Below are 27,691 nucleotides of genomic sequence, written 5' to 3' on the forward strand. Positions count from 1 at the left end.
AAAATAATTATATCATGGCATTTCATTAGTAGTAGTAAAAAAGGGCTTTATAGTTTTAATGTAGGTAATGTTGGCCAACTGTAGCTAACGAGAAGCTGATCTCTGCCGGACGCTTTCCTGTTTTACATAATGTGGTTCGTTACTGTTAGCGATCTCAAGGACAAGCTGCGCTGCTTGTAGTACTCCGATGAGAGAAGAGCCTTTGAGCTCATCTCTCGATGAGACCGTTAGTGTTTTACTTCATCACTGTCTCCGCCCACCTCCCTGTACCCGACACACACATTAACTAGACACGCACACACGCCTTAACTCCGTTAATGAACTATGGATGTGTATGACCGTGGGACACTCTGCAGCGCTGCATAGATCCGGGTGATATTGAGGAACCCTGATACAAATGTGTCCCCTCTGAGATGATTGACAGATGGGTGTCTAGCTCCAAATATGACGGGAAGCCGTGTGAGCCGAGAGGCTGCGGATTCACGTCACGTCAGCTTTTATGTCTGGCGTTGTGCTGCACCCTGGCCTGGGCTGCATCAGTCGGCCTGTGAGCGTTGTCTCCCTGCTCCTCGTGGATCAGGTGTGTACGGTGAATGTCAAATCACTGCTCACTGTTGACGAATGACATAAACGTTTGAAGATGATAATGTTTGCCGTTTTAAATTCATCGCAAGGGTGTTTTCTGTTTAGGTTTGTGTTTAATGTTTCCCAGGGGAGGCTGCGATATGATGGGTATAAGGATGGAACGGGCTGTGTGCTCCCTGTGTGTCCAGTCCTCTTGAAAACAGGTTGGACTATAAGATATAAGGCACCAGCATACAGTCACACAAATGCGCCACCATTACATGTGGATTGGTCGTTGCGCTGGCTGTGGAGCGTTGCGCTGGCTGTGGCGCGTTGCGCTGGCTGTGGAGCGTTGCGCTGGCTGTGGAGCGTTGCGCTGGCTGTGGAGCGTTGCGCTGGCTGTGGAGCGTTGCGCTGGCTGTGGAGCGTTGCGCTGGCTGTGGCGCGTTGCGCTGGCTGTGGCGCGTTGCGCTTTGGATGATAATGTGGTAATGTAAGGTGTTATTGTGGATGTCTAAATGCTAGTACTTCATGCAGGTCAAATTTAGATGTTGCAAAAATACTTTTTTCTGTAAGTACTCTTATGTAATTTTCAAGCAATAGATTCATGTTTTTATTCTGGCATAAGTTACGATTTTACATGAATATTTAATTTATTAAGTTTACGTTTTCAGTTAGCTAGCGCTCACATAACATGTTACATCCAATTTAGTTACCAACTGGTTTCATGTTAGCCCTGTATTATATAATAAAACAGAGCAAATGCTTTCATTTAAGATATGATTTGTAAAATTAAAATAAAACAGTTTGTGCTAGGGCTGCAATAACTTATGGACCGTGTTGATAATAAAAAAAAAATTGTGTACATCGTAAAATGTAAGAGATTACGGTATCATTTTTTTTGGGTAGTCAATCTGTTGATGCTTTACAGATTATCTACAGACTACCAATAACATTTCATTTAACTATCTACTAACACTAACCCCAACCTTAAACCTCGTCCTGTATCTACATTTTACCTTTTCCAGATAACCAGATGGTAATTTTATGAAAATAAGGTGTAACTGATATTAATCAGATTTGAAGATATGTTGCAATATACACTCACCTAAAGGATTATTAGGAACACCTGTTAAATTTCTCATTAATGCAATTATCTAATCAACCAATCACATGGCCGTTGCTTCAATGCATTTAGGGGTGTGGTCCTGGTCAAGACAATCTCCTGAACTCCAAACTGAATGTCAGAATGGGAAAGAAAGGTGATTTAAGCAATTTTGAGCGTGGCATGGTTATTGGTGCCAGACGGGCCGGTCTGAGTATTTCACAATCTGCTCAGTTACTGGGAAAATGCCTTGGGCGAAAATGCCTTGTTGATGCTAGAGGTCAGAGGAGAATGGGCCGACTGATTCAAGCTGATAGAAGAGCAACTTTGACTGAAATAACCACTCGTTACAACCGAGGTATGCAGCAAAGCATTTGTGAAGCCACAACATGCACAACCTTGAGGCGGATGGGCTACAACAGCAGAAGACCCCACCGGGTACCACTCATCTCCACTACAAATAGGAAAAAGAGGCTACAATTTGCACGAGCTCACCAATTGGACAGTTGAAGACTGGAAGAATGTTGCCTGGTCTGATGAGTCTCGATTTCTGTTGAGACATACAGATGGTAGAGTCAGAATTTGGCGAAAACAGAATGAGAACATGGATCCATCATGCCTTGTTACCACTGTGCAGGCTGGTGGTGGTGGTGTAATGGTGTGGGGGATGTTTTCTTGGCACACTTTAGGCCCCTTAGTGCCAATTGGGCATCGTTTAAATGCCATGGCCTACCTGAGCATTGTTTCTGACCATGTCCATCCCTTTATGACCACCATGTACCCATCCTCTGATGGCTACTTCCAGCAGGATAATGCACCATGTCACAAAGCTCGAATCATTTCAAATTGGTTTTTTGAACATGACAATGAGTTCACTGTACTGAAATGGCCCCCACAGTCACCAGATCTCAACCCAATAGAGCATCTTTGGGATGTGGTGTAACGGGAGCTTCGTGCCCTGGATGTGCATCCCACAAATCTCCATCAACTGCAAGATGCTATCCTATCAATATGGGCCAACATTTCTAAAGAATGCTTTCAGCACCTTGTTGAATCAATGTCACGTAGAATTAAGGCAGTTCTGAAGGCAAAAGGGGGTCAAACACAGTATTAGTATGGTGTTCCTAATAATCCTTTAGGTGTGTGTGTGTGTGTGTGTGTAAATATAATATAATATATATTAGAAATGTTGGTAGTGCTAAATAGTGATTTTAATTGAATGATTTCAGATGTCAGAAGTATCTGAATTATTGAGGAATGTGTTATTCTCTTATTCCACAGAGGGTCCTATGTGTTAATAGTAAGCTTGTGACATTCCAGTTTGAGCCTGATGGGTGCTATGGAGACAATAAACTGTGGTAAATAGCCAGGTCCATTTACCATGACAACCAGCAATTACCCATCTCTTTCTCTTTCTCTCTCTCTCTTACTTTCTGCCACTTTCCTGTAACATCACATCTAACCTCCCTGTCTCTCTGTAACCCATCTTCCTTTTAATTTTTTTAAAATTTTGTGCTACATAAATAATTTTTATGGAAACGGTGCGTAGACAAAATGTCATTAAGTTTGTGGCAGTCCTGAAAACAGCTTGTCGATTGCAGAGTCCTGAACATTCGGGTGCAGACTGGCTCCATCTGGCAGACCACAAGGACACCCGGCTTCCTGGTTTCACTCATTCTGCTCAAACTTGACTCTTGTGTCTATAGAGGACAGCATGACTGCCTGACTGAAACAGGTTGAATAACTCGTTCTTGCTCTTTCTTTTTCTCCTTCTCTCTCTCTGTGAGGCACAAGTAGAGTCTGTTCACGGGTGGGAACTCACAGATACAGTGAGAAGAGAGGATGATCCTTTTAGCCCTTAAACCTCTCTGGCTCCCTCCTGTTAAAAACAAATAACATTTAAAACAATTTCACGAGGAATTGTTTTGCACAATGAAGAGTTACGCTGATAAAAGCAGCATTCTGACCAGTGATGCATGCTGTTGAACAGGGTCCGCAGCTTACAGAAGCTTCGAGAAGCTCTGTTTTTGTTTATCTGAGTGGACAAAATATCCACAATGGTCTCTGTAATAGCACTGTAATGTGTCATGTTTGGATCCTAAACCTGTGTATGGTGATATGAGATTGTGGGTTAAAAATCATTTTGTGGAAGGTCAGTTTAAAAAGCTCTTTGTTAATGTTGTCTTTCCCCTCTTTCTTCCCTGGCCTTCTAGCTGTCTGGGGGACGTATACCAACATGAGGTACTGTGTCATTACACATGTCTTATTCCCCTTTTGTCCTAAAAAATGCACAACATCTGTGGCTCTGTCTCTATCCTCTCTCATGGTCTTTCATGATTTTCTTGATAGATTATGTAATTTATTTTCTTTCAATTCAGTTCCTTTACTCTCAGTTTATCTGTCATTATTTTCTATTTCTTCTGTTCAAATATTTTACGTTTGATATTCATTAGTTAATTCCTTTTTTATTCATTCAGTTAATTTAGAATTTGGTAATTATTTTATAGTAATTTTACCAGGTAAGTATACTAACAACATATTCATAGTCAGGGACAGAATGACTGGGTTTTTGGACCTGGTCAGCTCTGGGTTTAGAACCAGCAACATTTCATCTACTGGCCCACAGTCTTGACCACTACCCTGCCTCCCTCTATCCATTCAGCTCTTTTACACCATTTGACTTTCACTCGTGCCTTCACTTCCTTCTAGCCTTCTTCATGACAGACTTAAAGCAAAGTCAACAACCCAAGACTACCTTTAATCTAATGCATGTCCTGGGTTCCATGTTTACATCCTCTCAACAGGGTGTTTTTTCTGCTCCACTCACTCTGACTTTATTCTTATTCGTCTGCTGCAATCATGTCTGGCTGTCTGTCTGAAGACCGTGATGGAAAGATGTCAGTCTGGCTGTCTGTCTGAAGACCGTGATGGAAAGATGTCAGTCTGGCTGTCTGTCTGAAGACCGTGATGGAAAGATGTCAGTCTGGCTGTCTGTCTGAAGACCGTGATGGAAAGATGTCAGTCTGGCTGTCTGTCTGAAGACTGTGATGGAAAGATGTCTGTCTGAAGACCATGGATGGAAAGATGTCTGTCTGTCTGTCAGTCTGGCTGTCTGTCTGAAGGCTGTGATGGAAAGATGTCTGTCTGGCTGTCTGTCTGAAGACTGTGATGGAAAGATGTCTGTCTGGCTGTCTGTCTGAAGACTGTGATGGAAAGATGTCTGTCTGGCTGTCTGTCTGAAGACCGTGATGGAAAGATGTCTGTCTGAAGACCATGGATGGAAAGATGTCTGTCTGTCTGTCTGGCTGTCTGTCTGAAGACTGTGATGGAAAGATGTCTGTCAGTCTGGCTGTCTGTCTGAAGACTGTGATGGATAGATGCTTGGTTGTGCTGAGGGGTTTTGCCTCTGGGGCGTCTGATTGCATTTACATGGGGGTGAGGCCCTGCACCTGTTTGGACCATCTGTAGAACCACTTTGCCGGGGTTAATCCAGAGCCAAATCAGTCTACGGCGCTGTGACTGAAAGATGCGAGGAGGGGGACTGGATGGATGAGGAAGATGAAGAGACATGGGTGGAGGATGGATGAGGAAGATGAAGAGACATGGGTGGAGGATGGATGAGGAAGATGAAGAGACATGGATGAAGGATGGATGAGGAAGATGAAGAGACATGGGTGGGGGATGGATGAGGAAGATGAAGAGACATGGGTGGGGGATGGATGAGGAAGATGAAGAGACATGGGTGGGGGATGGATGAGGAAGATGTAGAGACATGGGTGGGGGATGGATGAGGAAGATGAAGAGACATGGGTGGGGGATGGATGAGGATGATGAAGAGACATGGGTGGAGGATGGATGAGGAAGATGAAGAGACATGGGTGGGGGATGGATGAGGAAGATGAAGAGACATGGGTGGGGGATGGATGAGGAAGATGAAGAGACATGGGTGGGGGATGGATGAGGAAGATGAAGAGACATGGGTGGGAACCTGACAGTTGGCTAAAGTGATTATTGTGCGTGGCGAGGTGTTGACTCTGGCCTACAGTGATTATTGTGCGTGGCGAGGTGTTGACTCTGGCCTACAGTGATTATTGTGCGTGGCGAGGTGTTGACTCTGGCCTACAGTGATTATTGTGCGTGGCGAGGTGTTGACTCTGGCCTACAGTGATTATTGTGTGTGGCGAGGTGTTGACTCTGGCCTACAGTGATTATAATTTCAAACTGTGTGGATCCACATTTCGGCAACAGCAAATGTCTCCAGCCAGAGGCTGATGACCAGGGGGGTCGGGGGTGAAGGGGGGTCGGGGGTGAAGGGGGGTCGGGGGTGAAGGGGGGTCAGTTATTGACCACAGCATCTGGACTCCACTGGCTTTCAACGTGCATTACTACTGTCCCACATCTTTTGGTATTTGTTCTATCATTCTCTTTCTCCCGCTTGGTCTCTTTCACTTTCTCTCTCTCTCTCTTATTATGTCTTGTTCTCTCTCTCTCTTTATAGATCCATACAGGAACATGGAGAGATGAAAATTGAGGAAAGGATTGATGAGGTGAGTTCTCTCTTCCTCCTCTTTCCCCCATCATCCCCCATGAAATGATCAGTATGAATTATAGAATATGACCATCCCCCCATACAGCACACACACACACACACACACACACACACACACACACACACACACATCGACTGTGTCTGTGTGTAAATCTTAAATGTAATTAAGGCTTCAACCCCATAAGCGGCAGCAGTGCATTTTTATTAAAACCAGGAGGCAGAGTCCCCCAGAAGAGTTTATTTCTCTTTATCTTGTCTCTTTGTCATTTTTGCCCTGAAGACCCACTCTTGTACATGATACAGACAGTCAAAGTGCCTGGCACAATTAAATGAGGACAAGGAGCCCTCGCTAATTATGAGGACGAGGAGCCCTCGCTAATTATGAGGACGAGGAGCCCTCGCTAATTATGAGGACGAAGGAGCCCTCGCTAATTATGAGGACGAAGGAGCCCTCGCTAATTATGAGGACGAAGGAGACCTCGCTAATTATGAGGACGAAGGAGGCCTCGCTAATTATGAGGACGAAGGAGGCCTCGCTAATTATGAGGACGAAGGAGGCCTCGCTAATTATGAGGACGAAGGAGGCCTCGCTAATTATGAGGACGAAGGAGGCCTCGCTAATTATGAGGACGAAGGAGGCCTCGCTAATTATGATTTAGAGCGGGGATGGATCATGGAGTGTTGCATTTGATTTGATTTGACATAAAATATTTTACACCAAGCAACACATATTACACCTGCCTGAAACTACTGAGGATATAAACACCAAGTCCTGGACGTGTCCAGTGTGGTCGTCTGGGAGGGCATCCGGTCAGCCGTGGCGTGGGGCCCAACACTTAGTTATTACAACAGCAAAATGGCTACAAACATGTACAGCATATGTCCACACAAAACCAAAATACTCCTACGCAATCTTCTTTTACACCATTAACCTTCCAGGATGGTTTAAACATTTGCATGGCAGAGACCGGGAGGCTACTCCTCGCTGCTGTGCGCACAGCAGCGAGGAGTAGCCTCCCGGTCTCTGCCATGCAAATGTTTAAACCATCCTGGAAGGTTAATGGTTAAAGAGTTCTGACCCGGGAAGTTATTTCAGCGGCACAGGCTCTTGTGGAGAGAGAAAGTGTCCTTTACTGTCGAAAAAACCCCTTTGAAGATACCAGGGGGAGGAGCCCCGCTCAGTCTGGTTCGGTCCATCCGGCCTTGAGATGTATCACCTGCTTTTTCAGCCATCACTCCCTGAGGCTCTGCCAGTTGCCCGAGGCTCAGATACTGAATCCTTGGCATTTGTTCCAGTTGAGCACTAAACGCCTGAACTCCTGTGTCTTGGCAGTTTTAGTTGTTTGTGTCCCTGCAGCACAGTCATTAGAAATGACAAGGTGTTTAGATTTGACCTGGCTGGGCCTGGCTGGGGTTCTGTACATGTACCAGTCACATTTAAAATAATGTTTTCAGTCTCTTATGTAACCAGAAAAGAGTCTTATCCCTTATTCCTCATTAGAATGGGACGATTGGGTATCTGACTGCGCCTGCGGTTCAAAGTGACAGGTGCCTTCCAAAGACTCATTGTGTCTCCCCGCAAGCTTTAACCCCGGGTGACATTGCTCCCTCAGAGGGAGGCACACAATTATATCTAATTAGACATCTCATGTTGATGGAACATAGCAGTCTTTAAAGTCAGATTAACACCATCAGGTGTTTGGTAACACGTTCCATGTGAAGTCACCCTCCCACCCACAATGGAGGCTCACAGGAGCCCCATCAAAACTGTGTTTTCTTGGTTCTTTTGTCTCTGGGTCTTTCTCTCCCCATTCAATATAATGGACTTTATTGGCGTTGCTGCTGCTTTTATGAAATGTTTCACGCATGGAAAAGGGAAGAACCATCCATTATGATCAGTCACAGTTCTTCATGTTAAACCTCCATCAGTGTCCCTTTATTAAAAGCTAGGAGGCATTGAAGCCTGGGCTTACTTTGCCGCTTAGACTATTTTTCTTCTATTAAAAGACAGACACATTCAGTTTCTTGACTAATTGGGCAATGTGTGTTTTGAACGATAATGGCCATCATCGACAGCATCTGAAAGGTTTTCTGAGGGCTTTGCTACGACAAAGAGGGCACTTCTGGTTAGATGCTAACTGCATTTGGTTGTAATGTACTATGATCAAATACATGAACGTTGTGAAATGACGGGGTGTATGTGTATTCTGATCAGGTGTTCAGCATGTCCGATGGAGTTCATGAAATGTCAGCTGGGAAAATATCGCAAAGCAAGGCACACTTGTCTGTTTAACGGCGTTCCTCTCCGGCAAGTGGCATTGGATACATCTGGCCTCGGAAGCCGGCAGAGATCCGTGTGCCAATGTTGATTGGCTCTTCCAAATGTGCCAGAATTTTTCCGGAAAAGATTGTGGTCTTGGGGCGTGGCCTATTGGGTAACGTTGAGTTAACCTGCTCGGAGTAGCTTAGCAATGCAGTGTAAATTGCCATGACAGCATAACTCTGGGAAAACGTATCTGGGTTAATCAGGAAGTTACACCAAATGTTACAAAGTTACTCCTGAAGTTACCTCGCTTTTTTGTACATGTCTCTGGTCATCTCTACTCAAGGGGAGTGAAGGCCTTACGCTCTCTGACCCGCCTCCTCCAGGGGAGGGGCTTCTTATACTCTGGGAGTAGACAGGGGGGAGGGGCCATTGTAATGGCACTCTCGTCTTGGCACATTTAGGACCGGTTTCTATCTTTTTCTCATTCTTTTATCTCTGTTTTTCTCTCTCTCCCTTTCTTTCTCTTTCTTCTTCTCTGTCACAGGCGGTTGCTCCCCTGAGGGAGAAGATCCGGGATCTGGAGTTGAGGTACGCCTTCTTTATCAAGTGGACATACAGACCACACAGACACACACACATTGACACACACACACACACACACTGTTAATCCCGCAGCTGTGGCATGTTTATTCATAACATATGGCGCTTTGAGCTGCAGAACCGTCCTGTCTACATGCTCTGAACCCACATGATTGGCTGGACTCACTTTTTTTCTGTTCATCACTAGGGCCTGTTGGTTCCTCTGAACATTGGTTCATGAGCTTTCTGGGTAGTGTGCTAACTGATTATACTGTAAATCATCATTGTGGGTTTTGGGTTAACTGATTATACTGTAAATCATCATTGTGGTTTTTGGGTTAAGTGATTATACTGTAAATCATCACTGTGGGTTTTGGGTTAACTGATTATACTGTAAATTATCTCTTCAGGTGACGTGCTAACTGTTCTGTATATCACTCTTGATGTCAAGTGGGGGTAGTCATGGAGACAGAACACAGTTGTGGGTAATGCTGTTGTTGGATTGGGTAACGGAGCCCCTCATCACATCCCCTGTGCCGAGTGAGGTTCCTGAGCCGTGTGTTTCACCTGGTGATTTTGAAGTGAAGGACAATCCAAGGAGAAGCACACGCTGCTTTTCAAGGGCTTGGTTGGTGCTTGTGGCCCTCCAGGCTTTCTGGGGCTGGTCCTTAACTAGGGCCCTTGTTGGAATGAACTGACTGGAGGCACTGGACTTCTTGTGTGTCTTTGAGTCTCTGTCTCCTTTCATTCTGTCTCTTTTCTTTCTTTTCTTTGTTCATTCTTCTTACCTGTCACTACTTCACTCTGTCACAGACATACACACACACATACACACACACACGCACGCGCACACACACACACGCATACGTTCCTCCCTTGGCAGCTACCAAGCACATCTAAGTGATCATCAGTCTCATTCATTTAAAGGGCACCCAGCGGCTTGTGGGGTCCTCCCTGTGCTATCTCTCCCAAAACACGGGCAAATTGAGTGGAAATCTAATTTCTCCCCCAACGCCACATCTTTTCCAGATAAGCAACGAGTCAGGGATGAGTGGAGCAAGACTGAAAAGGAACAGAAAGCGTAGTAATGAAAAAGCAATCAGTTTTCCCCTGCAGTGTGGTGGCGTGCAATAAGACTGGCATGGTTCACATTTGGTCCAGCCTCTTCTTTTTCCTGGAAAAACGATCAACACTGCGGTTGGAATTTGACCTCAGGGGCTACCGTAGAGTTCTGTGGATGTGGGTTGATGAATGTGATAATGGAACATGTCTCTGGTCATCTGTGTCACTGTATTGTGGTTATGCTAACAGCCAGTGTCAGAGTGGGTTGTGGCTCTCCTGTGTGGCTATGCTAACGGCCAGTGTCAGAGATTGTTGTGGCTATGTGTGGCTATGCTAACAGCCAGTGTCAGAGTGGGTTGTGGCTCTCCTGTGTGGCTATGCTAACGGCCAGTGTCAGAGTGTGTTGTGGCTATGCTAATAGCCATTCGAGTCTTACTTTGGCGCACGCGCACACGGTTCTCTGTGCCCTGATCCCTGTGTCCTACAATGTCTGAATGACACCCCTAGGACAAGGCCACGTCCCAAAAATGTAAGGGTTGTGGGGAGACTCATCATACACCTGATCGTCAGAATTTGGAACTTTGGAAAAACTATTTGAGTCACGGAACGATGGCACATTTCTCATTTGGGTCCCTGCTTTAATTAAGTTATGTTGGGTACCAAGAATCTCAGCTTGATTGTTTGGACCCAATAGAATCCCATCTTCTCAGCGTCAACATGTTACTACTCTTCATTGTATTCAGCAGTTTTATTCGTTAAAATCTAATGACGGTATTTCTATCAATGTTTTAATTCTGGCAGTGTTTTCTTTTCATTTCCAGTTTTTCTCAGAAATACCCTCCTGTGAAATTCCTTTCAGAGAAGGATCGGAAAAGGATTCTGGTGAGTGTTTCTAAACCAGCAATCATGACTGCATTCAAACACACTCACACAAACTCTCTGCTTTCTGGACTTAAATGCGTTCCACCACTCACTTTTTACCTCCTCAGCCCTCCACCATCTACTCTTTTCTCTCCACATCCTGCTTTTAGTCCTCCATTATTTAGTCTTTTCTCTCCACTTCCTCCTCTCTGCCCTCCATCATCTACTCTTTTCTCTACCTCCTCCACTCAGCCTTTATTCATCCAGCACTCAGACCCCTTAATCATCCAACAACGGTTGAGGTCCGTTTCTCCTCATCATTCTTCCCTGGCTGGACACTCGTTGTCCTCTCAGGTTAATGGTGGCAGATATTCGTCTGCGGAAAATCATATAGTACATGTGGAGAATGAATGGTGCCAGCTTTCTGCAAACATGTTAGGACGTGTCCGCCTGTCTGTCTCTGTCTGTGTCTGTGTCTGTGTCTGTCTGTGAGTGTGCGTCTCTCTGTGTTTCTGTGTCTTCCATATGTTTCTATATATTTCATTAATCCAAACTGATGGGTTTAACGATTCATTTAACTCACAATGCGAAACGATTCACGATATTGGTATCACAATACAATTTTCTCACAATTAATTTTTTTCACAAAATGAGATTGAAGACAAAAAAATTAAAAAGTGTCCTTTTATTATTTCTCACTCAGACAAAATGCTTCACCTCCTTTGTGATATGTGAGATATATATATATATATATATATATATATAATATTTTATGTAAATAATAAAACTAAACAAATCCCAAATCAAGTAAGTAAATTAATAATACAAATAAAAGGAATCTTTTCAAATAAACAAACTAAGGCTTTCCTAGCTTGGATTTCTTTTTACATGTTTTTTTTTAAGAAATATCAGCATATCCACATTTTCTGGCAAAAGCTGAGATCATATTCACAATGTCCCCTGCTGATTAAAAAACCCTTTCGCTAGGGACAGAGGTGGCTGGTGTGGAGAGGTATGCTTTTGCTAGGTTGGAGAGCAGTGGGAACAGCCTAGCATTTTCTTTCCACCACTTGAGTGGACAGCTAATGGGGGAAATTGATGTTTCAGCTCTGTGCTGGCTCATTGAAAGTGCCTCCAAAGAGATCTTCCAAGGCTGTTTTCTTGGAAGGAGGTTGATTCAGCTCAGCTCCTGCTCTGTTTGTCTGGTTAAGAGGCTGCTCTGCTGCAGGGGGGTGGCCACTGGCACCTTCTTCACTTTCATTCTGCACAGAGTAACAGTGATAGGGGTTACAAATTGTTATAATTTGTATCATTACTCTTGCAAGAATTAACACTTGAACACAGGCCATAATAATCAACAAATTATTAAAAAATCTATTTTGAGAGAGAGTAAAATAAATACAATATATGGTTCTGCCACAACAGCACCACTTTCTCCTTCAGTCTGTGGAATACATCCTTGCGCTGGTCTTTCTCTAGATTTCTCTCTAGGAATCTGGGGTCGAATCCAGTGCTCTCCAGCAGGTGGTTGTACTCTGAAGTGCTGTTCCGGATTGCGTTTGACCATATGCAGACTGCTGTTCCTGATTGCGTTTGACCATATGCAGACTGCTGTTCCTGATAGCGTTTGACCATATGCAGACTGTTGTTCCAGATGGCGTTCGACCATATGCAGACTGCTGTTCCTGATAGCGTTCGACCATATGCAGACTGCTGTTCCGGATTGCGTTTGACCATATGCAGACTGCTGTTCCTGATAGTGTTTGACCATATGCAGACTGCTGTTCCGGATTGCGTTCGACCATATGCAGACTGCTGTTCCGGATTGCGTTCGACCATATGCAGACTGCTGTTCCGGATTGCGTTCGACCATATGCAGACTGCTGTTCCGGATTGCGTTCGACCATATGCAGACTGCTGTTCCGGATTGCGTTCGACCATATGCAGACTGCTGTTCCGGATTGCGTTCGACCATATGCAGACTGCTGTTCCGGATTGCGTTCGACCATATGCAGACTGCTGTTCCGGATTGCGTTCGACCATATGCAGACTGCTGATCCGGATAGCGTTCGACCATATGCAGACATCGTAGACATTAACTTGTGCGCTGGAAGCTCCAGTAGTGTCTGTTTGGCTGGGAGTGCCGCTGTGGCTGTGGAGCTTCGGTGAAAGAAGGCAGCAATTCGCCGCCCTCTGCCAAGGGCACGGCTCACGCGTGGCACACTCAAACCCGCTAGGCTGGTGTGGGCAAAACACCTGACATGGGGGGCCAGCCCAGCCTCTCTGACAGCAACATCCATATTCCTCGCGTTGCCCGTGACAACAGAAATTCCTCTGTTGGCCTTTTGAAGCCCCCATTCACCCACAGCAGATTTTAAAACTTCAGCAATATTAACCCCGGTGTGTGTTTCAAACAGAAGGCTAGTTTGGATAACAACATTAAGCATCTCCCACTGGCTGGTTATCATGTGGGCTGTGACCGTAAGATAACTGTGTGTAGCCCTGGAGGTCCAGCTGTCGGTTGTAATTGATACGCTATCTGCTTTTCTGAGGGTCTCAATTACCCTTAGATTTTGTTTCCCCTGTAAAGCGCTGGCGTGACAGTCTGGCTAAAGTGGGGGCGTGATGGGATGGTGTATTTGGGCTCCAATGTGTTGACCAGTAACCCGAAATCCTTCATTTTCTACGACAGAAAACGGCCTCATATCTTTTGCCATGAAAAGACTGATGCACCTTGTTATCCCCGTGGCTCTTGCTCTCATCACCGCGAGTGGGGCTGCACATCCTCCAGTCAGTGGGGTTTGGCCTGTTAATACGGTTTACAGACGAAGGTGACTGGAGCTTCTCACCGAGGTCACGGATTGTGTGCTGCGTCATGTTTGTTGTGCTATTAGTTTATATTAAAATCTTCTTTTTTGTATCTGCACACAGTTTTAGTTTTTTCTGCCACTACCGCGTTCATTTTTAGTCTTCGGAAAGCCAAAATGCCGCCACACCTCTGATTTGAACGAGGATGGGGCATCCTCCATGTCAACATCCACACTTGCCCTCGCCATGTTTGCTGTTGTTTAGCGCTACAACTTGCTCGCTGCTACACTGCCTACAAACCGAGGTCAAAGTATACAGCTTCAGCGCCCCTGCTGTTTAAAATGTGTATTGCGATTCGTTTAACATCCCCACCGACTTGAATCGTCTCATTTCCATCTATTTTAAAGCGTCTAGGAGCGCATCGTTACATCCCTAGTGTCCTGTCTGTGTGCCTGACTAATACTCCACCACTAATGCCCTGTGATAGACCGGTCGCTGCATCTGTCTTCCAGGCCCAGTCTACGGTGGAGATCAGGCCTGTGCTGTAAGCAGGTCCTTCAGACGGGCGCCTTTAATCCGCCGCTTTCTGTTATGTTATTAGTTGTATCAGAGTTCAACGCTGAAGTGAGACGAGGGGAAGTTACTCTGTCATTCTTCTTCCCCTGTCTCACGGTCTATCCAGAACTACATCGATCTTCACAAATGTTTTCTCTTTTTCATACCTTTTCTCTTTCGTCTGTCTCTGCTCCCTCTCTCCCTCCTGGCAGATCACTGGTGGGGCCGGCTTTGTGGGCTCCCACCTGACCGACAAGCTGATGATGGACGGCCACGAGGTGACGGTGGTGGACAACTTCTTCACCGGCCGCAAGAGGAACGTCGAACACTGGATCGGCCACGAGAACTTCGAGCTCATCAACCACGACGTGGTGGAGCCCCTCTACATCGAGGGTGGGTCAAGACGCGGGTTAGACTATTCATCACACCAGAGCTTTTGTTTGGTTAAAAGGTCAGAGGGCAGATACTTGGGTCCTGGGTGGTGGACAGCCTGGTGGGCGTGTTTTGTGCGTGACTGGACGTGGTCCCCGGAGGAGGAGCCACAATTAGGGGAGGTGTTTGTGACGAGGCGCTGGTGGCGAGGGGAGGCGCTAGTGGGGACCCATGCAGCACAGTTCTGGGACATGACGTAACTGTCTTGGGCACCTGGTGCATTCTCCTCTAAATCACGTTACAATATTCCCACCGGGATGAGAGAAACTCCTGGGTAAACCGCTGGGCGGCAGGTCATCATGGCTTAGGTCGTGACTTTGCAGCAAAAGCTTGGTGCCGTTTTACCCAGCACACGGCCAACAAACCCAGGGGGGTGATGAAGCCTTGATGCTACCGATGCCGTTAATGATTGTGTACGCGCCAATCAGGACGACCTCTGGCCTTTTGAAGCTGAGACTACACTCCACTGCATCTTTGATGTCCTGCATCTGAAGAAGAGCATGTTTAGCAGTTTCAGGGTCGTCTGGATGAAACAAACCTTCTTGTGGACGAGTTCATTGAACGTGCGCCCTGACAGACAAGCTGACACGCTGGTCAAACAGAGACGGCTAGACACACAATAACCATTTCTCTCCATTTACATTTAAAGCAAATGTTCATTCTCTGCAAGTCCAACAGACTTTGACCATCAAAGCAATGTACACCGTTCCCATTTTCCACAATTACCAACCACGCCTCTCCTTTAAATCTTCCTTATTTCTTAACTCTTTATATTGCACCTTCAAGTGACATTTTGTCTACAAACGGCCTTAATTTGGGACTCTGTCAATGTTTTGCCATTCCTCGATAAGGTTCGTGAGAGAGTAGCGTAATAGTTTGGTATCTCATTCAGTCAATACTCCCTGTATGAATGCTGCTGTCGAAAGGTGAACTGGTGTTGATATTCCTGTCATGTTTGTGTGTGCGTGTGTGCATGTGTTTGTCTGCCTGTGTACGCAAACACATGTTTCTGTTTGTCTTCGCATGTGAATGTGACTGCCAGGAAGCTCTTTCAGTTGTTATTCAGCTTCTGTTGGCTGCCTGTTAAACACAGTAGTGGTGCTCTCCTGGGGACCCAGAGCTCTCCTGGGGACTCAGAGCTCTCCTGGGGACCCACACCTGTTCCATTTGAGGCGTTCTAGAGCCCCCCCAACTCATTATCAAACCCTTGACTGCTTGGTTCAGGTGAAGTTGAAGGGTACAACTAAATCCTGAGACCCCTTGGGGTCCCAAAGAGAGGGTTGAGAACTGCAGCAATATGGAATTAAAGATTCACATTGGTATTATTTACTCTTTCATCACCCCCCTTTTTTAAATATATTATGTATTTAAAATACATTAGGAGAATATATTCAATGTACAAAAATGCTAATTGCAATCATGTATTATACTAAAGTAGGACTGCTATAAAAATAAATAAGTGAGTACAGTGAAATGCAACAGAAGTGGTTTAAAAAATATATGCATTAAGAAACCTGCTTTTTTGGCTTGAGGAAAGCCCTCTAGGGAGAGAGAGAGGAATGGAGGGAGTGAAAGAGGGGGGAGGGAGTGAAAGAGGAATGGAGGGAGTGAAAGAGGAATGGAGGGAGTGAAAGAGGAATGGAGGGAGTGAAAGAGGAATGGAGGGAGTGAAAGAGGAATGGAGGGAGTGAAAGAGGAATGGAGGGAGTGAAAGAGGAATGGGGGTAGTGAAAGAGGAATGGGGGGAGTGAAAGAGGAATGGGGGGAGTGAAAGAGGAATGGGGGGAGTGAAAGAGGAATGGGGGGAGTGAAAGAGGAATGGGGGGAGTGAAAGAGGGGGGGGGGTGAAAGGGGAATGGAGGGAGTGAAAGAATGAGCAGGAGAGTGGGAGAGTTGAGGTAAGAACCAGAGGTGAAAAGAAGCCTTCAGATCTGAATGGTGCTGAGGTGAGCATGGTATTTGATTAGGGGTTGTTATTAAGACCCCGATCAGACACGTTACAGCCCCATGTTGTTAGTTGATGGAAAAACTACTCTCAGAGGAACAGTCTCTCTGTGGGTTCAGTATCCCACAGCACACCACTGTGACCTGAAGTTTAACACACAGAAATCTGAAAGCTTTGTCCCTGCGGGTAATATTTGTTATAGATGTATTTTTCATTAAAATTGTATTGTATTTTTTTACACAAGAACATTGAATTGACTGCAATAGTCAGGTCTCACCACAGATGAGATCTAAAGATCACAGTCCGCAGACGTTCTTCATTTGATACTAGAACCGCCAGGCCTTTCAGACACCCAGTACCCGCCAGAGCCAAACGCTGGTTTTCGTCATTAGCATTCGAATCGTCCCTATTAGCATGGACCTTCTCCTCCACAGCATCACCATCCAGCCAGAGCATCAGTTCATCCACTGGGTCGTCATCAAACTATATGGAAGTATAAAAAATAATGAATTACAGAATGTTTGTTTTAAATGTTTAATGAATTTGAAAAATACAAGAATGTGTTTGTATTGAGGGTCATATCATAGAACAAAAAAAAAAAAAGGATTTCGCAGAACAATTATTTCTAAGAACACAGGCATTAGTATTTTCATTAGTATTTTCATTAGACCCTACAAATGTACAAAATGAATATTACACTACTCAATTTGTTGAAATCAATTAGAATTTTGTTTGTATAAGGAAAAATAAGAGACATTATCGACCAGTTTGCAAAGATCAAAGGATATCCCCATGAATATCCGTACATAGGCCTAAAGCACGATTGCTTGATAAACACGATAAATGTCAAAGGATGAATAACACAGGCTACAGCCTATTTATAGAAACAAAATGGATTTGCTCCCCCGCTGGTCTGGTTTCTTATTTCCCCACTTAGGGATAGCCATTGAGCATGTACTTCGTGTCGACATCAGCAGTTAACAAGAATTTGATCCTAAACTTATCGGGTTTGTTGGCCGTGTACTGGGTAAAATGACACCAAGCTTTTGTTGGGAACAGTAGCTCATCAACAGTTATGTTCACTCCTGATTTCCAAGACTAGTCTTTTTGTCTCCTTGTGTAAAAAAACGCAAGTGTCACATAATATCTCTGAAGCGGTGGTGTAGCATGGTCTCTGGAAAAGTCCACTCCATATCGGTCAGACCAGAAGGAATCCACATCAATATGCACCACATACAAGAGCGCAATAAATGCTTTGAGCTCGGTTTGCCATTCTGTACTAAACGCTATATTGTCCGAGTTGTGTCTGACTTGCTCACCAAGTTCTGATTAAAGAAATACTGATCAATTATACATTAATTCAATAACACAACAAAACATACAAAAAGAAGTGTCCTGAAAACTAGTTACTGTGCCTTTGGGAAGTATTCATCAGCCCGTCTCTGCTCTGCGGCACAAGTCCAGTTTCTTAAAATGGAAACATACTATTCCCTCCACTTCAATGTCCATCATGTCCTTTCATCACCTGTCTCTTTGTCTTGCCATTGTGCTGTGCTGCGTTCTTCGAATTAGATTTATGCCTTCAAAGACTAGTATAACCAATCACTAATACAGAGTTGTGTGGTGGCTTTAAAGACTAATATAACCAATCACTAATACAGAGTAGTGTGGTGCCTTTAAAGACTAATATAACCAATCACTAATACAGAGTAGTGTGGTGCCTTTAAAGACTAATATAACCAATCACTAATACTGTAAGGATTTCTGTTTCTATAGACAGACTTCCCCTCTACCTTATATCCTTCTCACTCCCGCTCCCTCTCGTTCTTCTCACTCCCGCTCCTTTTTGTTCTATCTCTCTGTCAGTTTAGACGCATGCGGACCAGACCTTTGGCGATACATATCCAGTTGATCAAATGGTTGATCAAATTGTCTCTCAGAATTCAGAAGTTTATGTCCCTCACGAAATTACCATTCAGTCATGTCTCTGTGTTTGTACCTTCTGTCTTCCTGGTACAATGTAAGATTCAGTGTGTTTTGATGACTCCCAGCCTTCTGTTCAGAATGCATCTGTGTATTTAAGGATAAAGCCAGAATGAACGGCCATAGTAATTTAAGGATAGATTTTATGACGGAAAGCAGCTCTTTTTGTTGAAACAAACCGTTTGTAATACAAAATGGCCAAATGTGTCATTATTTGTACACTAATTTGATTAGATTAGATTCAACTTTGTCATGGAGCAGTAAGAGTACAGTACAATGAAGTGCATTGACCATCTAACCCGAAGTGTACATGGAAGGAAATGTACATGTTTTAAGTAAAGTGGATGTTACAAGAGGAATGTATAGATGTGCAATGAAGGCAAATGCAGTGCAAAATGGCAATTCTAAATTAGCAATGGAGGCAGATAACCTGCAAATGTACAAGTATTGAGTATGTGTGTGTGCAAGTGGGAATGAAAAGTTGGACATTTTGTGAGTTGATTCTCAACTTATTGGCTGCTGTACATTACTTACCCATTTTGCCCTTTACAGTGGACCAGATCTATCACCTGGCTTCTCCTGCATCTCCTCCCAACTACATGTACAACCCCATCAAGACCCTGAAAACCAACACTATTGGCACCCTCAACATGCTGGGTGAGTACAGAAGCACACTTTCTGGGGACAACAGCCCTGACTGTCTGGGGACAACAGCCCTGACTGTCTGGGGACAACAGCCCTGACTGTCTGGGGACAACAGCCCTGACTGTCTGGGGACAACAGCCCTGACTGTCTGGGGACAACAGCCCTGACTGTCTGGGGACAACAGCCCTGACTGCCTGGGGACAACAGCCCTGACTGCCTGGGGACAACAGCCCTGACTGTCTGGGGACAACAGCCCTGACTGTCTGGGGACGACAGTGTTGACCGAGTGAACCAGCCATCCTATTGTCTGGGTTCTGGGTTTCGTTTATCTAGTCTGTATCTCTCCTCAGGTTGAGCTCTGGGTTTCATTGATCTAGTCAGTATCTCTACTCAGACTGGGCTCTGGGTTTCATTGATCTGGTCATTATCTCTACTCAGACTGGGCTCTTGGTTTCATTGATCTAGTCAGTATCTTTACTGAGACTGGGCTCTGGGTTTCATTGATCTGGTCAGTATCTCTACTCAGGCTGGGCTCTGGGTTTCATTGATCTAGTCAGTATCTCTACTCAGGCTGGGCTCTGGGTTTCATTGATCTGGTCTGTATCTCTCCTCAGGCTGGGCTCTGGGTTTCATTGATCTAGTCTGCCTCTCCACTCTTTTTGGCTCTGGGTCTTATTGCTCTTGTCTGATTCCCTCCAGGGTTGGCGAAGCGAGTTGGAGCCCGTCTTTTGCTGGCATCTACGTCTGAAGTGTATGGAGGTAAAAGGCCCACAAAGACTCACCAATCGCAGAATGTGTATGTGTGTGTGTGTGTGTGTGTGTGTGTGTGTGTGTGTGTGCGCGTGCGCAAAACCCATGTGATATTCAGTTTATTACAACATATGTGCTACATGAATAAAGGTTGAGTTAATCTGGGTTGGATTGAGGCTAGCAGATAGGTGACATGGATTTTGGTGGTTTGGTATTAGGTCAACACACTGATAAAACCCTACTGTGTGTGTGTGTGTGTGTGTGTGTGACACCACTATCATGTACCCTGAGCTGCAGGGTCAAGCAGGGGTCAGGTTGAGTCTGTCCTTTCATTTAAACGCCAGACTGTTGCGGTCATTATTCAGTCTCTCCTCCTGAACCACTATCCGAGGGGGTGTGTCTGCGGGAGGTCAACATTTGTGGTGACCTCTGTTTGTTCCGGACTCCCCTCCCTCAGACCCGGAGGTGCACCCCCAGAACGAGGAGTACTGGGGCCACGTCAACCCGATTGGGCCCCGGGCCTGCTACGATGAGGGCAAGCGTGTGGCGGAGACCATGTGCTACGCATACATGAAACAGGTACGACGACGGGCAACACACTCACACACCTGAAACAGGCACGACGACGGGCAGCACACTCACACACCTGAAACAGGCACGACGACGGGCAGCACACTCACACACCTGAAACAGGTATGACGATTGGCAACACACTCACACACCTGAAACAGGCACGACGACGGGCAGCACACTCACACACCTGAAACAGGTACGACTACGGGCAACACACTCACACACCTGAAACAGGTACGACGATTGGCAACACACTCACACACCTGAAACAGGCACGACGACGGGCAACACACTCACACACCTGAAACAGGCACGACGACGGGCAACACACTCACACACATGCTTGGTCGGGTGTGTCTCCTGACAGTGGTGAACGCATCGCATAAATCAAATGGGGTTGACTAACCTTGGCAGCTGAGTGGGGGACTTTATTTGTGTATTAACCTTGTGCGAAATAAAGCCACGTTGCTGCGGGTGATAAATCAAATAAATCCAATCTGAGACCAGTGTCACTGACAGATTGTGGTTATTGTCATCCCTCTGGGTAGACTCGTTGTCTGTGTTTGGCCATCCTGATACTATGGAAGAACAAACTGTTGTGAAAATGATCACTGTTGGATTATATTTTTAGGGCAGTTCCATCATTATTTGTATGTTATCGAATAGCATAGTTGTTTGAATATTATTATTGTTTACTTTGATATACATTCACTCTTTGTTAAAGTTGTTTCTGAGACAACCTGCCTTGGCAGCGGGAGGGATTGTAAACACCTAGAACATCTCAAGGAGTTTGATTAACCCTTGATCAACATTACAAACAGCATATTAAAGTTGAATTCATCATGGTTACATTTACTGCAGCTGTATTTAGCGAAGCCAGGTACAAATTTTAGATTTGTTTGGGCTGATTTCTTGCAGCAGTTTAACCTTGGTTCCTATCTTTGTTTTATTTTTCATTATTATGCTGAGAAAAATAAAAATTCTGAAATGGAATTCCGCGTGGCGGTCGGGGACAGTGCCTCTGGGATGGCAGACCGGGGTGGTGGTCCCTCTTTTTAAGAAGGGGGACCGGAGGGTGTGTTCCAACTATAGGGGGATCACACTTCTCAGCCTCCCCGGGAAAGTCTATGCCAGGGTTCTGGAGAGGAGAATACGGCCGATAGTAGAACCTCGGATTCAGGAGGAACAGTGTGGTTTTCGTCCGGGCCGTGGAACATTGGACCAGCTCTATACCCTCTACGGGGTGCTGGAGGGTTCTTGGGAGTTTGCCCAACCAATCCACATGTGTTTTGTGGATTTGGAGAAGGCATTCGACTGTGTCCCTCGCGGCATCCTGTGGAGAGTGCTTTGGGAATATGGGGTCCTGGGTCCTTTGCTAAGGGCTGTCAGGTCCCTGTACAACCGAAGCAGGAGCTTGGTCCGCATTGCCGGCAGTAAGTCAGACTTGTTCCCAGTGCATGTTGGACTCCGGCAGGGCTGCCCTTTGTCACCGGTTCTGTTCGTAATTTTTATGGACAGAATTTCTAGGCGCAGCCAGGGGCCGGAGGGTGTCAGGTTTGGGGACCACACAATTTCGTCTCTGCTCTTTGCAGATGATGTTGTCGTGTTGGCCCCTTCTAACCAGGACCTTCAGCATGCACTGGGACGGTTTGCAGCCGTGTGTGAAGCGGTGGGGATGAAAATCAGTACCTCCAAATCCGAGGCCATGGTCCTCAGTCGGAAAAGGGTGGCTTGTCCACTTCAGGTTGGTGGAGAGTGCCTGCCTCAAGTGGAGGAGTTTAAGTATCTAGGGGTCTTGTTCACGAGTGAGGGAAGGATGGAACGGGAGATTGACAGACGGATCGGTGCAGCTTCTGCAGTCGATGTATCGGTCTGTCGTGGTGAAGAAAGAGCTGAGCCGCAAGGCAAAGCTCTCGATTTACCAGTCAATCTACGTTCCTACTCTCACCTATGGTCATGAGCTTTGGGTCATGACCGAAAGGACAAGATCCCGGATACAGGCGGCCGAAATGAGCTTTCTCCGCAGGGTGGCCGGGCGATCCCTTAGAGATAGGGTGAGAAGCTCGGTCACCCGGGAGGAGCTCAGAGTAGAGCCGCTGCTCCTCCACATCGAGAGGGGTCAGCTGAGGTGGCTTGGGCATCTTTTTCGGATGCCTCCGGAACGCCTTCCTGGGAAGGTGTTCCGGTCCCGTCCCACCGGGAGGAGACCCCGGGGAAGACCTAGGACACGCTGGAGGGACTATGTCTCCTGGCTGGCCTGGGAACGCCTCGGTGTCCCCCCGGAAGAGCTAGAGGAAGTGTCTGGGGAGAGGGAAGTCTGGGCATCCCTGCTTAGACTACTGCCCCCGCGACCCGGCCCCGGATAAGCGGAAGAAGATGGATGGATGGATGGAATTCCATTTGGTCAACAGAATATTGGACTGGATGTTTGGTCATGAAAGACGACAGGGAGGAGAAAGATACCCAGTTTGACATTTCGTGTTGCTTTTCGGTTTTCGGTTTTGGGCCGGTTTGACCACCGGCCCAAACTCCTGGCTGTTCGATGGACAGATAAATAAAAAGTAGAGACAATTTCTGCCCTTATGTTGAGAAACCAAACTTGTTCCCGAAGCCAACATCAAATGCAGAGCGTGGTGATGGTGAAGCCAACATCAAATGCAGAGCGTGGTGATGGTGGCAGTGTGGCGTTTAGGGGACTGAAAGGGAATGCAAGAGTTTGGAGGAGAAATGGGGAAAGACGTGTCTGCCTTTAGAAACAGCTGTCCCTCTTGTCTTGTCAATCACGTTGCATCCTTTAGTCCTCAATGCCACACTCCTGCCATGAGCCATAGAGAGGACCACAGCAGGAAAGCAAGACAAGGGTGTCCTTGAAAGGACGATGATGAAAGGGCACGATGGATGGGGGAGACATGGAAGGAATAACACACATCTGTCTATAGAGACTGGCTCATGAAAGCATATTATACTCTATGGATAAGAGCACTAACACACTCTGGTGCAAACACCTGATGACTGTCAAAATGTCTTGTGTGGAGTAGGAATCTCAACGTAGGGAGTAACCGCTATTAAATCTGTGGACATTACTATTGTTATATTAAATATTATTGCATTTAATGAGCTTTCAGAGTATGATGGGATTGTATTATACTGTAAATTGAGCTGTCAGCTGACTTGTTAACATCGTAATTTCTCTGTGTGTGTGTGTGTGTGGTACAAGCCTGAGTTGTTGTTTTCAAAAGATTGCTTGTGTGCCTGTGAGAGAGTAACATGGTGTTTGAAAGAGATGATTGCGTGTTATTCTCTTAAGCGCAGTGTAATTGAGCTCATGGCAGTTCGGTTTGGCCTCTATCATAAATGTGTTTGGTATTTTTATTTGATATCCTGTGTTTCTATGCTGTTATCAGTCAGACGTCAGCTGGTAGGTTAATCTTGGGCAGAGTCTGCTTAACATGCGTATATAGCGCTTCTGTAGGGATATCTTATCTTGCGCCCCGGCCTGGCGTCACCCCACTATGCCAGGGATTCAGTTGTATGTTCAAGTAGGCTTAAGCATGTCGTTCGTTCAACCCGTAACACACTTTTGTGTAAAATGAATGTGATTATTGAGAACTTGTTAGGTATGTAAATGAATAAATGACCACTATTAGACTTATTTTGGATATTTATGGAAATCTGAGAGGAAACCAATGATTAAAAGACCAATGCAAATCAGCTTGGACTTCAGTGTTCAGTGAGTAGAGAATAGCAGGACCAGTGTGAGAGACAGGAAGAACACAGATGTCACAGAGGCTGAACAAGAGTAATAAAAAGTGAGAATGCAGACCGTTACAGAGAGGCTGAAGCAGTTGGAAGAAACAATGAGAACACAGACCGTTACAGAGAGGCTGAAGCAGTTGGAAGAAACAATGAGAACACAGACCGTTACAGAGAGGCTGAAGCAGTTTGAAGAAACAATGAGAACACAGACCGTTACAGAGAGGCTGAAGCAGTTTGAAGAAACAATGAGAACACAGACTGTTACAGAGAGGCTGAAGCAGTTGGAAGAAACCGGGGGAACACAGACCGTTACAGAGAGGCTGAAGCAGTTGGAAGAAACCGGGGGAACACAGACAGTTACAGAGAGGCTGAAGCAGTTGGAAGAAACCGGGGGAACACAGACAGTTACAGAGAGGCTGAAGCAGTTGGAAGAAACCGGGGGAACACAGACAGTTACAGAGAGGCTGAAGCTGTTGGAAGAAACCGGGGGAACACAGACAGTTACAGAGAGGCTGAAGCAGTTGGAAGAAACAGGGAGAACACAGGCTGTGTCTATAGCAGCAGCTTAGCAAAGGTGAATTACGTGTTCCTATCTCTAAGTGATAATGGCTTAAGCCATTTATGCTTAATGTTACGGTTCTTCAAATCACAATGTAGCGTTTTTGAAGTGCGCAGTAAATCTGCTTAAACTGCCACAGAAATGTGGCAGTTTCGGTGGTGGTTTCTCACAATTCCTCATCTTCTGTCTGCACACCTTTTTGTCACTGGTGGACATTTATTTTCCACCCTCCCTGACTGACACTAGCCTTTGACAATCTCAATCCATTGTTGCGGCTCACCTGTCATGTGGGCTGGCTGATATTTCTTTATCTTGTCCCTCCATCCTTCCCTAATCCCTCCCTCCCCCCGGAGCATTCCAGGATTTACCTCCCGTTCGGTGATTGTTGTCACAAAGGCAGCTGGAATTCGCAAATGACATCTGTCAGCTAGCCCCTAATTGAACCACGTTGACATTTAGAAACGCCATGAGGGCGGGTCGGACAGTGTCGGGGTGGAAGCCTTGCTCAACCTGCCGTGACAGAAGCTGTTCATTGGTTATTGTTGTCTGACGTCTGTATCCGGATGGCTGCCTAATGTTCTCTATTGATAAAATACTGTGCACTCAACAAGTACTGGGAGAGACAATTCTTCTCTTTTGTCTTTATACTGCCAACAAACAATTAATATGGGCTTAAAGTATAGGTTGTCAGCTTTTATTTGAGTGTATTTGTGTAAATATTGGTGTCACAATTTACAAAAGCCAAAACTAGGGTCCTGGTGTGGTCTGGCAGTCTAATCCACTTCCTCTGGTTCAGATGTACTGATGGGTGGGTGGGTGTGTGTGGGTGGGTGTGTGTGTGTGTGTGTGTGTATGAGAAGATGGAAGCATTAGTGTCAGGTTGAGTTTATGTGAACATTGATGTGTGATATTAAGAGACAGTACTCCAGGGGTTTTACAGTAATTAATCAGATGTAATTAATTTGATGTCCTATTTTCTCCGTGTTTGTTAGCATGTCTTTTCATTCTTTCACCTTTTAAAAATAGATATTTTAGCTATTTTACCTAACCTTAATCTCTAGAAGGCTAACTTTAATCTCTAGAAAGCTAACTTTAATCCCTATAACCGAACTTTATTCTCTATAACCTAACCTTTATTCTTAACCTAACCCAAACTCCTAAACCTAACACTTAATGCCTAAACTGAAGCTTAATTCTAACCCTAAACATAATCCCAAATCAGATTACATTTTTTGTTAAAGTGAGGACCGGCCTGATTTGCTCGCTTAGCATGATTTTCCTTTGATCAGAAAGTTATACACGAACGCTCTAACAGGCACTGACACACCCTAACATAGTACACACTCTCTAACATAGCTAACGCACACCCTAACATAGTACACACACAAACATAGCTATCACACACTGTAACATAGTACACACACTGTAACATACTCTGTCTGAAATATAGCTGTAAACACACACTGCTACTGAATGACATCACAGAAACCCTTCTGGCCTGTCAGCTCCTCTTGAACATCTCACCTGTCTCCTTTTTTGACCTCCGCTCTCCTCCCCTGACCCCTCCTTGTCGACTGACCTCCTACTCTTATTTTCCCCTACTGACCTCTACTCCTGTCTTCTCTCCATTTCCTCCTTTCCCAATATTTTCTTCTGTCTCCTCACATTCTTTTCCTCTCCTCCTGTATGCTGTTGTCCTCCCTGTTACTTTCTTTGCCTCTGTCACTGTTATCTGCTCCCCCACTCTTTCCATTGTCTGTCTGTTATTAGGCCCCATTCAGACCGCAGCGGTGACAGCAGTTTAATTTAAGTTGTATTTAGGCCATATTGCTTCCCGTGTCGTCCTCATTCTGCTCCAACATGCGTTGACAGAACACACACACACACTCGTCTTTAGACCTCGGAAGACGCGGAGAGTATTGGTCGGAAAATGCTCACATATGCTTTGAGGATGTCGTGTAACGATTGATATTTTCACCCGCGTTACACCGTAACAAAATGTATCTCTGACACGAGTCGTTCATTTAAATAAGTCCATCCTAGTGTAAAGACATTACTCGTGTGCGTGTGTGTGTGTGCGTGCGCGTGTGCTTTCTACAGCCAGGTCTTAATAATCATTACTCTGCCAATTTGAGGCAATTGGGCTCGACAAACACAGATGTAAACAGACCGATAAACTGCAGATAAAAGAAGCCAATCAGCCGTGTCTCTTTTCCCACAATGCATTGTGATTACTGATGGATTGTTCTGTCATTGTTCCCTTATCATCGTGGGTTCCAGTTATTTTCCATCAAAGTCCTCTCCAATAATGTTGCCTCATTGCCATTCCTCAGGTATGCACATTAGCAGTTTTGGCGTGTGTGCGCGTGTGTGTGTGTGTGTGTGTGTGTGTGTGTGTGTGCGCCCGTGAGTGTAATTGAGTGTGTGTGCGCCCGTGAGTGTAATTGAGTGTGTGTGCGCCCGTGAGTGTATTTGTGTGTGTGTGCGCCCGTGAGTGTAATTGTGTGTGTTTTCAGGGCTGGTATTATACTCTTCCAACAGGGAGTTTTGCTATTTTGCTCCCAGGTTTGTGTGTAAATGTAATCAACAAAGCCAAAAACACACACACTGCGCCAACCTCCTAAAGATAAACAGAAGTGAAAAGACTTCAAAGTTTATTGATGTCTTGACCACCCCCCCCCCCACTCTCTCTCTCTCTC

The 27,691-nt window shown here is 45.5% G+C and overlaps 2 protein-coding genes across 3 annotated transcripts in view; one reads left to right on the forward strand and one right to left on the reverse strand.

Moving 5' to 3' along the window:
* The window catches only part of uxs1 (UDP-glucuronate decarboxylase 1), a 46,282-nt gene that overhangs the window by 6,666 nt on the left and 11,925 nt on the right, over positions 1-27,691 (forward strand). Inside the window, exons 2-10 of one of the 2 annotated variants that reach the window (XM_034286768.1) lie at positions 3,271-3,404; positions 3,883-3,910; positions 6,168-6,216; positions 9,029-9,072; positions 10,947-11,007; positions 14,562-14,742; positions 19,262-19,366; positions 20,054-20,113; positions 20,562-20,683. In XM_034286768.1, the coding sequence (XP_034142659.1) occupies positions 3,906-3,910; positions 6,168-6,216; positions 9,029-9,072; positions 10,947-11,007; positions 14,562-14,742; positions 19,262-19,366; positions 20,054-20,113; positions 20,562-20,683 (627 nt within the window). In that variant the 5' untranslated portion in view covers positions 3,271-3,404; positions 3,883-3,905. The remainder of the gene's footprint in view (positions 1-3,270; positions 3,405-3,882; positions 3,911-6,167; positions 6,217-9,028; positions 9,073-10,946; positions 11,008-14,561; positions 14,743-19,261; positions 19,367-20,053; positions 20,114-20,561; positions 20,684-27,691) is intronic. The other variant, XM_029125886.2, reaches the window with a different exon arrangement.
* LOC114841034 lies at positions 11,841-14,500 on the reverse strand. Its single transcript, XM_029125887.2, has 2 exons — positions 12,389-14,500; positions 11,841-12,248 (listed from the first exon to the last, which is right to left on the reverse strand). The coding sequence occupies exons 1-2, from the start codon at positions 13,342-13,344 to the stop codon at positions 12,164-12,166; spliced, it is 1,041 nt and encodes a 346-aa protein (XP_028981720.2). The 5' UTR covers positions 13,345-14,500; the 3' UTR covers positions 11,841-12,163.

The sequence above is a fragment of the Esox lucius genome, chromosome 16 (genome assembly GCF_011004845.1).
Source record: "Esox lucius isolate fEsoLuc1 chromosome 16, fEsoLuc1.pri, whole genome shotgun sequence".
NCBI lineage: Eukaryota > Metazoa > Chordata > Actinopteri > Esociformes > Esocidae > Esox > Esox lucius.

What these genes read in the sequence shown, in the direction of transcription:
- LOC114841034 (XM_029125887.2), bottom strand. Translation starts at nt 13,344, where the DNA reads ATGGGGGCTTCAAAAGGCCAACAGAGGAATTTCTGTTGTCACGGGCAA. An exon ending in TTGTGGCAGAACCATATATT is followed by an intron (nt 12,249 to 12,388) that starts GTATTTATTTTA and finishes TACTCTGTGCAG; the next exon opens with AATGAAAGTGAAGAAGGTGC.